At 53.3% G+C, this 11,929-nt stretch overlaps 1 protein-coding gene across 3 annotated transcripts in view; it reads right to left on the bottom strand.

Moving 5' to 3' along the window:
• Positions 1-769: 769 nt before the first annotated feature.
• The window catches only part of DGAT2 (diacylglycerol O-acyltransferase 2), a 29,124-nt gene continuing 17,964 nt past the window's right edge, over positions 770-11,929 (bottom strand). The window contains exons 3-9 of one of the 3 annotated variants that reach the window (XM_032489418.1): positions 11,343-11,450; positions 10,889-10,959; positions 7,575-7,715; positions 4,610-4,814; positions 3,847-4,021; positions 2,831-3,033; positions 770-1,074 (exon numbers count right to left, since the gene is read on the bottom strand). In XM_032489418.1, coding sequence (XP_032345309.1) covers positions 920-1,074; positions 2,831-3,033; positions 3,847-4,021; positions 4,610-4,814; positions 7,575-7,715; positions 10,889-10,959; positions 11,343-11,450 — 1,058 coding nt within the window. In that variant the 3' untranslated portion in view covers positions 770-919. The remainder of the gene's footprint in view (positions 1,075-2,830; positions 3,034-3,846; positions 4,022-4,609; positions 4,815-7,574; positions 7,716-10,888; positions 10,960-11,342; positions 11,451-11,929) is intronic. The other 2 variants (XM_006173302.3, XM_032489419.1) reach the window with 2 other exon arrangements.

The following is an 11,929-nucleotide window of genomic DNA, read 5'->3' as shown; positions in this document are numbered from 1 at the left end:
TCAGAAAGGCACAAATCTGTGAGGCTTGGGTTTGGGGGACCTCTGTTCTGGAACCTATCGGCTGCTCAGAAGGCCAGGTCCCTCTGTCAACAGGAAATGGGACTCCTTCCTCACATCCACAGCTGGGAGTGTGGGTTAAGCAAACCGAGGCTGCTGGGAGGTATGTGATTCAGGCCAAGGTGGGGTCTGTACTGGGTCTATGTCATCGGCCCCCCTGAGGAAAGCCAGTCACTCCAACCAGAAAGTGATGGGGCTGGATCGTGCAAGAGATGGTTCACCTGGACAGTCCTACATCCCAGCATGGATCACTGGCACTCCATCACCTCTCTGGAGCCCAGTCCAGGCTCAGATTGGAAAGCCCCAGGGGTGGGGGGTGGCGGCAGAAAGGAGAACCAGGCTTGAGAACTCCCGATGCTCACCCCTGCGCTCTTCACAATGGGGACCCTTGTGCCTTCAGAGTCTTCCCCTTGGCCAGAGGGACAGGTCCTGCAGTCAAGTGTCAGGCAGCTGGGAACAGAGCTGTCTGTATTAGAAGTAGCCTCAACCCCGCGAAGGGCAAATAATCTAACTGGCCTGAGTCACTAATGGCTGTCCTTCCCCAAGTAACAAGGGCTGTGTTTTCTCTGTAATTCTGGGAAGAGATGAAGAGGGGTTGGTTGGGAAACCACAAAGGGCCAGATGTGTCAGCCACCACCTAGAACAGGACAAGCTGGAAGTGAAAGAGCTTGAAACATGCACTGCTTTCCTTCTTAAAAAAGACCTAACATGGTAATGGTTTAACAAAATTATTATAATTTCTTTTAAATAACCCACAGACACCCATGACACTTCCAAATTTACAGAACAAAAAAGACTCGAGAACTTGGTAGAAAACAGTTTGCAGCTGGTTCCTCCCAGAAGCTGGCCCCTGCAGATGGGCTCAGTTCACCTCCAGGACCTCAGTCTCCTGGAGGCCGAATTTGGTCTTGTGCTGGTCGAAGAGCTTCACCAGGGCCTCCATGTACATGGCGTGGTACAGGTCGATGTCCTGCTGGGTCGGGTGCTCCAGCTTGGGGATGGTGATGGGCTCACCCACTGCAGGGATGGGGCAGAGGTCTCTGGTTAGTCAATGCCATTTAGCCCACGCTCCCTGGGCGTCCACCAGGATGCTGATGGCGTCAACTCTGTACCCTGTGCCAATCACATGCCAGGAACTGCATGGAATGTGCTCTATCGCAGGTTGTCCCTTTTACATATGAGAGGACTGAGGCCCAGGGGCATGGGAAGGGACCTGCCTAAGGCCACAGAGCCACTCAGCAGCAGGTGAGACCGTGATTGGCTGTGCCTACTGTGCTCAGCTGGGATCTCCTGTGGGAGGTGTGGGGTCACATAATAGCTTTGCTATGTCCCTGCTCTGGGCAAGTCACTTCACCTCTCTGAGCCTCAGTTTCCTCACCTATCACATGGGGATCCTTCCTCATAGGGCTTTGCTGAGGATGCTTTGAGAAGTGTGGTAAGGGCAGGAGGAGGAGGAGACCAACATTCATAAACCCAAGCATAATTTAATTTTTTCATCCTGCCTCCTCTCCAAACCCAACTCATCCCGAAGACCTGTCAGCGCTATTCCTGAAATTTCTCCCAAGTTCATGCAGTTCTTTCCCATCTCCACTGCCATTCCCTCGGTCCAAACGATCGGCTACCACAAAAGACTCTGGACTGGTCTTCTGGCTTCCATTTTTGCCCCTTCTAACCCATTTTCTATTCAGCAGCCCCAAGGATCACTTTAAAATGCCAGTCTGAATCTCCTCTCCCCAGAACCCTCAAGTAGTTTTCCATTCTTAAAGTGAAGAGCAAATCCCTTCGCACTGTCCGCCAGACCCTGTCCCTCTCCAGCCCCCCATGCATGGAAATGTCCCTGCGGCCTCGCAGACCTCAGACCAGGTGTGGGATTTGTGTATAACCAGAGTTGAGGGTAAGTCTGGGTTACATAACCCAAAATGCAGGAACTTGGTCTCTCTGTGAAGGTACAAAGCAAAACATCTGGCCCTGATAACTCCCAGTATCTGTGTGAGCTTTGACCTCTAAGGTCCATGGCTTGTGGCCCTGCACTTCTGTGTGATCTCTAGCTTGTGAACCATTAACAGACAGACAGACAGACAGACAAACAGACAGACACACACACACACACACACACACACACACACCCCCCTCTACAATAGATAATTGTTTGGATTCCTCTAAACTGTCCCAAATAAACCCAAAACAACACAGCTGAGGGCCCACTACAGCCAGTTATTTTGGTTTTTCTTTTTTGGATTTTATGGGGGGTTTTTTGCTACACATCTTACAGGCCTCTGCTCCAGGAATGTTGATTTTTTTTTCTTTCTATTCCTCAAAAATAGATACAGTCTTGCTGCAGGAACTTCACTGAGGCTACTGTTTCTGACAAAAACCCTCTTCCTCCCCTCTTTTGCTGGATATTCCTATTCGGCTAATAGTGTAAGAGTCACCTCCTCCCTGGGGTCCGCTGGGACCCCCCAGAGCACCCTGCACCTCCTCTCCACACCCTGTTGCTCTCCGCCATAACAGGGTCTTCCCTGATAGACTCTGAGCTCTACAGACATAGAACGGCTGAAAGCTGTCTTCTTATCCAGCGCAGCTTAGCTTGTGGTAATGGAAATATCCCCCATCCTCTACCCCTACCGCTCATTCCCATCAGCACGCAAACAGGTCCGCGTCCTAATGGTTTAGAGGATGGACATTGGAGCCAAGGGCCCAAATCTGAATCCTAACTCTGCCTCTAATCTAGCTGTGGCACCCCGAGTTCAGGGTCTGCAGGCAGGGGGCTCACCAACAGTGGTGATGGGCTTGGAGTAGGGCACCAGCCCCCAGGTGTCAGAGGAGAAGAGGCCTCGGCCATGGAAGATGCATGGGGCGAAGCCAATGTACTTCTGGAACTTCTTCTGGACCCATCGGCCCCAGGAGCCCTCCTCAAAGATCACCTGCTTGTACACCTCATTCTCCCCAAAGGAGTAGATGGGAACCAGGTCAGCTCTGGAAAGGAGACGCCAGAGTCCGTCACACCCCAATCACTGGCTTTAGTTCCTCCTGGCAGCCCTAGAGGCCCCGGACACCAGCTAAGCTCCCCTCCCTCAGGTGTGCACCAGAATCCCCCAGGGACCCCAAAGCACATACCCTCTCACCGCCAGATGCGGACAGGCCCTCTGCCCCATTAGTGACTGGCAAGCACGCCAGGGCTTTACAGTGTGGCCCTGACCAGGTCACTTAGCCTCACTCAGTTTTCTCAAATAGAAAATGAGGTGGCATCACTGCAGGATTTTGCAGGAGAACCAAACAGGCTGGTGGACACAAATGTGCTTTGCCCAGTGAAACGTGTTAAACAGGTGGCTACACAGAATGTGCCTCTGAATTTCCAGAAAAGGTCACAGAAATCCAAGCTGCCCAGCTCCTCTCTGCCTGTCCTCAGGGTCACCCCTCTAAGAAGCCTTCCCTGATGCTTCCACCCGCACCATCCTCCTTCCTTGCTTCTTACTCTCCTAGCAGCTTGACACGCTTTGGCCCCAGGACAGAGTCCTGCATCTGGGCCTGACCTCTCAGCCCACCTGTGAGGACCCAGGAGACACAGGCTGCATCTCTGCCCACCCAGCCACCCAGCATGCATTTGGGCAAACTTGGCCTGAACCTCTGGGCTCAAACCTCCCCTCCCAGACAGGATGGTGAACTCCCTTCTATGCTTTTCTGGGGTTTGGGTCCTGCCCCCAGGAGCCAAGAAGCTGCTGCTCCAGATGGAGCAGAGCTGTGGAGGGGTGTGTACGTGTGCATGCGTGTGTGCAGGGAAGCACTCACCCGTGGCGCAGGGCCAGTTTCACAAAGCCCTTGCGGTTGCGCAGGGTGACAGCATTCTTGCCGGGCATGGAGCTCAGGGACTCAGCTGCACCCCCCACCACAATGATGATGGCATTGCCACTCCCATTCTTTGAAAGCAAGTAATCTATGGTGTCCCGGTTCACGGGGCAGATGCCTGGGGAGTGAAGGGGGGACACACAGTCAGGGCTGCCCATGGATGTACTCCCCATCCCCTGCACACAGTATAGACAGAAGGAGCCCTGGACTTGGGCCCCAGACCTAACCCAGCCATCTAGAAGTATGGCCCTGCATAAGCTATGCCTTTCTCTGAGCCTCAACTAATATCTGTAAAACGGGGATAGTGACACAAGGTTGTTTCGGGAACCCATCCATTTGGCAAACATTCCCTGAGGTCCTAATTCTGGCTGGCTGGTACCAGGTGCTGGGGAATGCCAGTGAGTCAGGCTGGTGGGGATCAAGGTGGGCGGATAACTAGTCATGGACAACGATCAGGTTGTGCAGAGCACAGCACAGGGGCTGGGGATGCCCAGAAAAGGGGTCAGAGAAGGCTTTCTAGGAAAGATGTTATCTCGGATAAAAACCTAAATAAAGATCATACAAACATCTCTCCCACTCAGCCCTGACCCACCATGCCTGTGGCAGCCTGCATCTCTCCACACGGGACCAGCCACTGGGGCCCTGTGGATTGGCTTCCTGGCCAACAGAGAGGCTTGGGCAGGGGCGGGCAGAGGCGGATTCTCACCTCCAGACATCAGGTACTCCCTTAGCACTGGAATCCGGAAGTTGCCGGCCAGCGTGGCCAGGTAGGGCCTGATGCCAGGGAACTTCTTGCTCACTTCTGTGGCCTCCGTGCTGAAGTTGCAGAAGGCACCCAGGCCCATGATGCCGTGGGGGTGGTAGCCAAAGATGTAGTTCCTGGTGGTCAGCAGGTTGTGTGTCTTCACCAGCTGCAGGGAAGACCTCGGGTCAGAGGAACTGGCCAGGAGAGGGGTACTGGGTACCAGAGGGAGGGGAGGGACTAGGTGTGACATGCCCCCTGAGACCCTCGGCCTGAAGGACTGGAGTGACTCTCGCACGCTGACCTCAGACTCTCATCACTGGTGCCACAGTGCCGGGTACTTCGCAGTCACCATTTGGACTGTGAGTTCCTGGGAAGCGGGTGGGAAACTTTCACCCTCATTCCCCTTGTTTCTCCAACCAAACACACCAGGTCCTCCTAACTGCACTCTGCCAGCCTACTGCATTCCCCACCTCTGGGCCCAGCTTCCCACAGCCAGAGCGACTGCTCTAAAACCCCAATGCAACCCCTCACTCTCAGATAAAGAGGGATGTCCTGTTTCCGTCGGGGTAAAGTCCAAATCCCTTACTTTGGCCAGAGAAGGGACAGCGCAGCTGGCCTGAATGGAAACTTCTTTCCAGGCAGCCAGACTCAGCTCAGCCTCAAATGCAGGAAGGACAAGGACAAGCCACACAGCCCTTGTACCGGCCGCAGTAGGGGCAGAGAGGTCAGCTATAAAGCTGGGGCAGCTGACCTGCGGTGCTACCAACAAAGCTGTCCTAGGATGCTCTAAAGGATGATTAGCTTTCTCAGGGCACACCCCCTGCCCTGGAACTGGTGGCATGAAGGGTGGGGTAGATGGCGCCAAGTTTCCCTTATCCCTGAGCAACAAGAGGCACCCACCCAGCATTATAGGGAACACAATGCAGGTGGAGGGTGAGGAGAGGGATGGAGAGCTATGGGCATCGTGTTCAGAAAACATCACTTTTTTCTGTTAAGAAAAATAGTGAATAACCAGAGAATTAAAATAATACAGAAAAGTAGGAAGAAAATCAAAAGCACGAAAGTCCTACCTCCATCCAGATAAACCACTGACATGAGTTTTTTTCTGACTCTCATGTTCTTTTTTAAAAACCACAAAACTGAGGTCATATGGTTGATATCATTTTTATATAATTACCTACCAAGCATATCATAGCTATTTTCCTTTATCAGAATCCCTCAGTAGCGTGTCGTCTCATGGCTGTGCAACATGTAACAGAATTGTCATCAAACCCTGACTGATGGGCCTTTAAAAAGCTTCCAAAATTTCCTTTGGAAATAATGCTTCCATAAATACCTGATTTCTATCTTCGCATCGGACTGTTTTCTTGAGACAAACTGCTAGAATACAGTGCCTGGGTCTATGGCCATTGTGGTCTGCTGGGCTGCGCTGCCCCTGGAGAGGTGGCACTGATGACATTCCCACCTGCTGTGCTTCAAAGTACCCATGTCCCCCCACCGATGCCAGCTGGGAGCCAAGCCCCTGGCCACCAGCAGAGTGTCAGGAGCCTGGGTTTTCTATGCCTCCAGCTTTGGGAACGTCCTGGCTGAGGGCAGGAGCTCATGCTCAGTTTCGGGGGAGGCGGTGTGAGAGGTCAGGAAACTGACACCTGAGTCTTCGGGTGACAGAGGACAGAAGTGGGTGGGAGCGTGGGTGGTTGGCACCACCCCTGGCTCTGTCACGGCCAGTGTGTCTGAGTGTGAGCAAGACCCCCTGAGTGTCACCCTGTTGCTTGGGACATTTGTACTCTTTCTCCCTTTGGCGAGCAGATTAAAGCAGCTCAAAACCCCAACCAATCCTTAGCTGGCCGCCACGTAAATGCTAACAGTGGCAGCTGAATCCAGGGCTGGTGGGGGTGGGCACAAGGGGGTCTAAAGGGAGCCCAGCTTTACATGAGCTTTGCAAGGTGGTTGTTCTGGGGTTTTGCCTCAGAAAGCAGATCTGAGCTCAGTAAAGCCAGAATGGTGGGGGGGGGGGAGGTATAGCTTAATGGTAGAGTGTGTGCTTAGCACACACACAGTCCTGGGTTCAATCCCCTGACCTCCATTAAAAAAAAAAATAAATACATAAACCTACTTAAACCTCCCCCACAGCAAACAAACAAATGAATTATTGTTTTTAAAAAAGCCAGAACGAAAAAGCATCTTGGGCCAGTTTCCATGGAGGAGGAGGATGTTGAGGGAAGAGCAGAGGCAGCCTGTACCACATTGGAAGGTTGTTCATGAGCTGACAGCTGGGGCTGAGAGCCCTGAACACAGGATGGGCTGGAAGAGGCAGATCTGGGCCATTCCTTTGATTACAAGGTGAAGACTGAGGCCTAGAGAAAGGAGCTGCTGCTTCCCTGGAGATCACAGCAAGTCACCCCCAACCTCGAGACTAGGCCCGCCAGCTGTGCTTTTCCCTGGGCCTGGGATGTAGACATGCCACCTGGTGGGACCCTGGCTGGCTCTTTAAATCATTTCCCTCCTCCCCCAAGCCTCTATCCCGTAGGACTTTTGGTTAAATGACGGGCAGGTTGAAGGCCCCAGGTGCAGTACACCCAGAAAAGTACAGGCATCTGATACAGCTTTGATGAGTCTTCTTGCCACACTCCCCTCTCCCCGGGGGGACAGAGTGTCCATTTCTGGAGGGAGGAGGAAGGACATGCTGATGAAGGCTCTGTTGACACACCCGCTCTCCAGTCCCCTGACTGTTCCCCATGGCAAAGTCTCAGCCCAAGGGGCTGCCTGGGCCTGGCCTGCTGGCTGACATGAGCCTAGGACACATTCCTAGCAAGTCACTCCTCACTCCCTGCCTCCCAGGGTAAGCAAGGTGCTCAGAGAGCCTGGCACCATACAGAGGAGGAAACTCAGAGCCAGAGAAGAGAAGAGACTTGACTAAGCTTACACAGTGGGGCACGCTGGTGGCAGAGGAACGGAGTGAGAACACGGGCCCTGAAGCAGACAGTCTTGGTTTCTGTACCAGCCCTGCCACTGACTTGCTTTGCAGCCTTGGGACAGTCCTTCCTCTCTGCCTCAGCTGGTCCATCTGTGAAATGAGGCAGAGGGACAGATAGATGATTCTAAGCTCAGAGAGGCTTTCCGAGTCTCTCCCACGACACTGCCTGTCCCTCAGGGAGAGGTGACCCGGGCACTGCCCACTCCTCTTCCAGGCAGCCAGTGGTCCTGGTCGCTGCTGCGAACACAGGAGCCCCATCTCTGCTGGGAGGGGGGATGCTCTCTGGGCCAGCTGAGCTGCTCTGGTGGTAAAGAGCCTCACTAGGAGGAGGGTGGGGAAGTATGGGTAGGTGGGTCCAGCTAGAGACCCTTCCACAACCATTGGTAAGAGGCTGGGAAAGGGGGGAGGGGCAGGAGGGTCGCACAGGGCTCCACAGAACATCAGCCCTGACGTCAGGTCACAAGGCCAAACCCTCCCTGCACAGAAGAGGAGCCTGAGGCCCTGAGGGGCAGGGGCTTGGCCAAGGCCGCCAGCAGGCAAGAGCAGAGCCCAGGTTGAGGCATAATGCCTGGCTTGCCTCAGGCCCGGCTTGGTTTTGGGCCTGGTGCCCAGGAGCCAGCTCACATGTGTCCTGTGGCTCCAACTCCCAGCTGAATTCTTGGAACAGAGGTGAGATAAGAGGCAATGGGTTTTGTTTTGGTTCTCTGGGAAGGACAGAGATCAGTGGAGAAGGGCACCTGCCTGTCCTGGCTCCAACCGCTGGTCGTCAGGTCATCCTGTTCTGGGAGGAGGAAGCTGTCAGCCTCGAGAGGCTTCCTGAGGGGCAGGCCGTGTAAGCGCCCCAGCAGAGAGAACAGAGTCCATCAGCCCTCACACGCAACCATCATTTCCCACTTTTTATCATATGAAGAGCTCCACTTTACATGTGAAGTAATGAGGCTCAGTGAGCTTGAGAAAGTGTGTGCCCACAGTACTGGGGGAAAAAAGACAAGTCTAGCAGGATCCATTAGACAGTGAGCCCACCCAAGGGTGGGGACCCGGGCAGACTCTTCTGGGACCCCACGCCCAGCAGAGAGTCCAGCACTACATGGGGAGCAACAGTGAATAGAGTGACAGAGCAGGATCTGAACCCAGGTCTCCAACAGTAAAGCAGAGAGGGGGAGAAAGGCGAAGTCTGGGGGTGGAAATCCAGGATTGAATCTCTCGCAGAGAAACAGACAGTAGGCATTCAGTGGGAAAGAATCTGGGGCCTGGATTCTAGTCCTAGCACTGGCGTGGAGTCACTACGCAACCCGGACCAGTCCTTGCCCCTCTTTGGGATGCCATTTCCGCACCTCCAAGATGAGAGGGTTGGATCCCATGATGCAATGTCCTCCCACAAACAACAGCCTTGGATTCCTTGCAGCCAAAGAGACGGGGTTTTCCCCAAAGGTCCTGGGAAAACTGGGCTCAGGCTGGCGTGGGCAGAGGGAGCTGGCCCTGGAGCCGCCCCCACAATACCGAGTGCAGCAGAGAAATGTAGGGTTACCCAGCCACCTCCTCCAGGCAGCATGCCAGGATGTCTCAGTCAGTGACTCACAACAGCAATCATACACCACCCTGCATCATGCACACTTTCAAACTCACACACACTGCCTCTGCTCTTCAGACCCCAATGATTTCTGCTGGGTTACCTTAGCAGCTAGGGTGTGCCGGGGCTGGGTTGCTGAGTGAGCTGGCCAGACAGGTCTTTCCCCTGCAGGAAAAACCTTCAGGATTCTGCCAGAATTATCCACAATCCACCAGCGTCGCCCACAGGCACCAGGGCCCAGATGCCTCTGCCTTGCCAACCTAGCTTGCAGACCACAGGCAGGGGGCCCAGCAGAGATGAGATGGAAAGCCAGTCCAGGCCACCCTTCATCTTGTCAGGCCCTTGAGGTTGGCCCCAGAAAAGATAGGTGCTAAGACCAGTGTGGGGGTCCCAGAGCGGCCAATGATGCAGGAGGAAGGAAACCCAGGGATCAACTTGGTCTAAACTGACCCAGCCTCACCCGGAGTCAGACTGGGCTCTTCCTGCCTCTGTCCTCCAAGCCTGATGGAAGCCTGAGAATCAGTCCAAGCTTATTTCCCACAGCTCTGCCACATGGGGAGGCAGCATGCTATGCTGAGAGGAGCCCAGGCTTTGAGGCCAGACAGCAACTGGAATCTTGACTCAATCCCCTATTAGTCTCATTCAGCTATGTTACTCTCTGACCTTCAGTTTCCTCTTTTATAAAAATGGGACAAATGAATACCCATCTTACAGGATGCTGGGAGGGTTAAAGGAGACTCCTTGGGGAAAGGTGCTGACTCCCAGAAGGCTCCCAATAAATGGAGATCCTCCCTCTCTCCTCCACCTCCTAACCATCTTCCACCCTCCAGGCTTCTCAAACTCAGCTGCCTAGGCTCTCCTTGTTTTCCCCACCCCTTTAGTGCTACTTATCTTCCGGACAGAGTTCTAGGAGCAGCGCCTCCAGAAGCCTTCCCCAAGCACTTCAGCAATTAGGGTCTCACTCTTCAGTCACTGCTCACCAAATTTTCTGGGCCCTAATCCCCAGGGCCATGACCCCAGCGACCCACCCACAACTGGCTGAGAGAAGCAGTATTTCTATAAGAGCTTCAGAAGGAAAGAAAACCCCTCACATCTATTGTTATCCTTGGTTCTGGCCAGATGAACTTGGACTACATTAGTACTGCTCTTGATAAATCACCTCCATTTTAAGTAATGCCTTTAATATTCACTGAAAACAGACAAGCACTGATCATAATATCTGCTATTATACCTGCTCCTTACATCACTCAGGATCTGTGTCTGAAACATCTTGTAGTTCCAAATGCTAGAACACGTCTTGTTTCCCTAAGAAGCTAGCAAGCTTCTTCCCTTCCCAAAATGAGAACAAATGACTATCATATTTCCCTTTTTGCCTTGGCTGCCAGGAAGTTCAGAGATGATCATGAAGCGCAATCACTGCAATTTTGTGACCCTTAAGAATAAAACACTAATATTTACCCCCTAGGTCTTGATTTTTCTTTTTACCTGGTATAGCATTATAAATAGCATTATAAATTGCCTTAAATCTTGCATAAAATGGGGTAAATTACCAACAGACGCTCATAATGGGAGATGTAACATGGTTCAACACAGCACACGTAGTCACTGTGAATGGCTTGAATTGTCGTTAAGGCTTGAATTCAGATTTCCCATCCATTCCCACCTTCCCAAGATAACACCCACAAATCTTTACCTGGATGGGAAAGTAGTCTCGAAAGTAGCACCACACAGCCCAGTTTCGGACCCACTGTGACCTCCTGCCACCTTCCAAGGTACAAAACACAGTGTTGGGAAGGAGTAGGAGTGGGGGAGGGTGACGTCTGGGCAGAGCCAGTGTGAACTCCTGAATTAGGTGACCACCACCCTATGCAGCATCCTCCCCTCTTCCTCCTGGGCCCCTTTCAACGTTCATTCCCTCATGTTATGCAAACCCTGGATTGAGTGGGAGCTCCAGCGAGGACCAGGATGGTGACTTTTGAGGCACTATAACCCCTTCATCCAAAACTACACCCTGGCTTAGCCCAGTGCTTTTCACATAGTATGTGCTAATTTAAAAGGGGCAGTACCCACAATGAGGAACTTCAGCCGGTACAGGAGGGAGTGACACGAGGGTGAGGGGCTGGGGGCAAGGTAATCCATGCTCTGACCTTTCTTGGGCGTGTTCCAGTCAAACACCAACCAGGTGAAGTACAGCACGGAGATGAGCCAGCAATCAGTGCAGAATGTGTACACGAGGAGGATGCTGCAGGTCACTCCTGGTGGGGAGGCAGATGGTCCCAGGTCAGGCCTGTCCTCCCCAGGTGGGCTTCAGTCTCCCACCCCGAACAAAGGCTCACTGAGCAACCGAGTGAGTGTTTACTGTGGCACTGAGCTAGGCACAGCTGGGGACACGGGCAGAGAGAGCCTGCAGGCACAGGAGGCTCACAGGGACACAAGCCTCATTTCCTAGACTCTGACGGGCTGTCCTGGCATCGAGAGGCACGTGGGCTCCATGTCTGGACAGCAATGCCGGAGAACGTGGACATCAGCTGCTTGTGAAGCTGTCCTTAGAGCCGTCCTTTCTGCCCCCTCCTTGCATATTCTCCCCACCCTAGTGCCCAGCATAGTTACTGTGGACAAGGGGAGGGACCTACCAAGGGCCTCTGCCTCTCAAGACTTGGGCTGAGTCACTGGCTCAAGTGAGAGGCATGGTGGCGTTTATCCCATTTCAGAGATGAGAACACTGAGGCTCTAG

This window comes from Camelus ferus, chromosome 10, assembly GCF_009834535.1.
Source record: "Camelus ferus isolate YT-003-E chromosome 10, BCGSAC_Cfer_1.0, whole genome shotgun sequence".
Lineage (NCBI taxonomy): Eukaryota > Metazoa > Chordata > Mammalia > Artiodactyla > Camelidae > Camelus > Camelus ferus.
The sequence above is the reverse complement of the archived record's forward strand: the minus strand, read 5'-3'. Positions and strand labels throughout refer to the sequence as shown.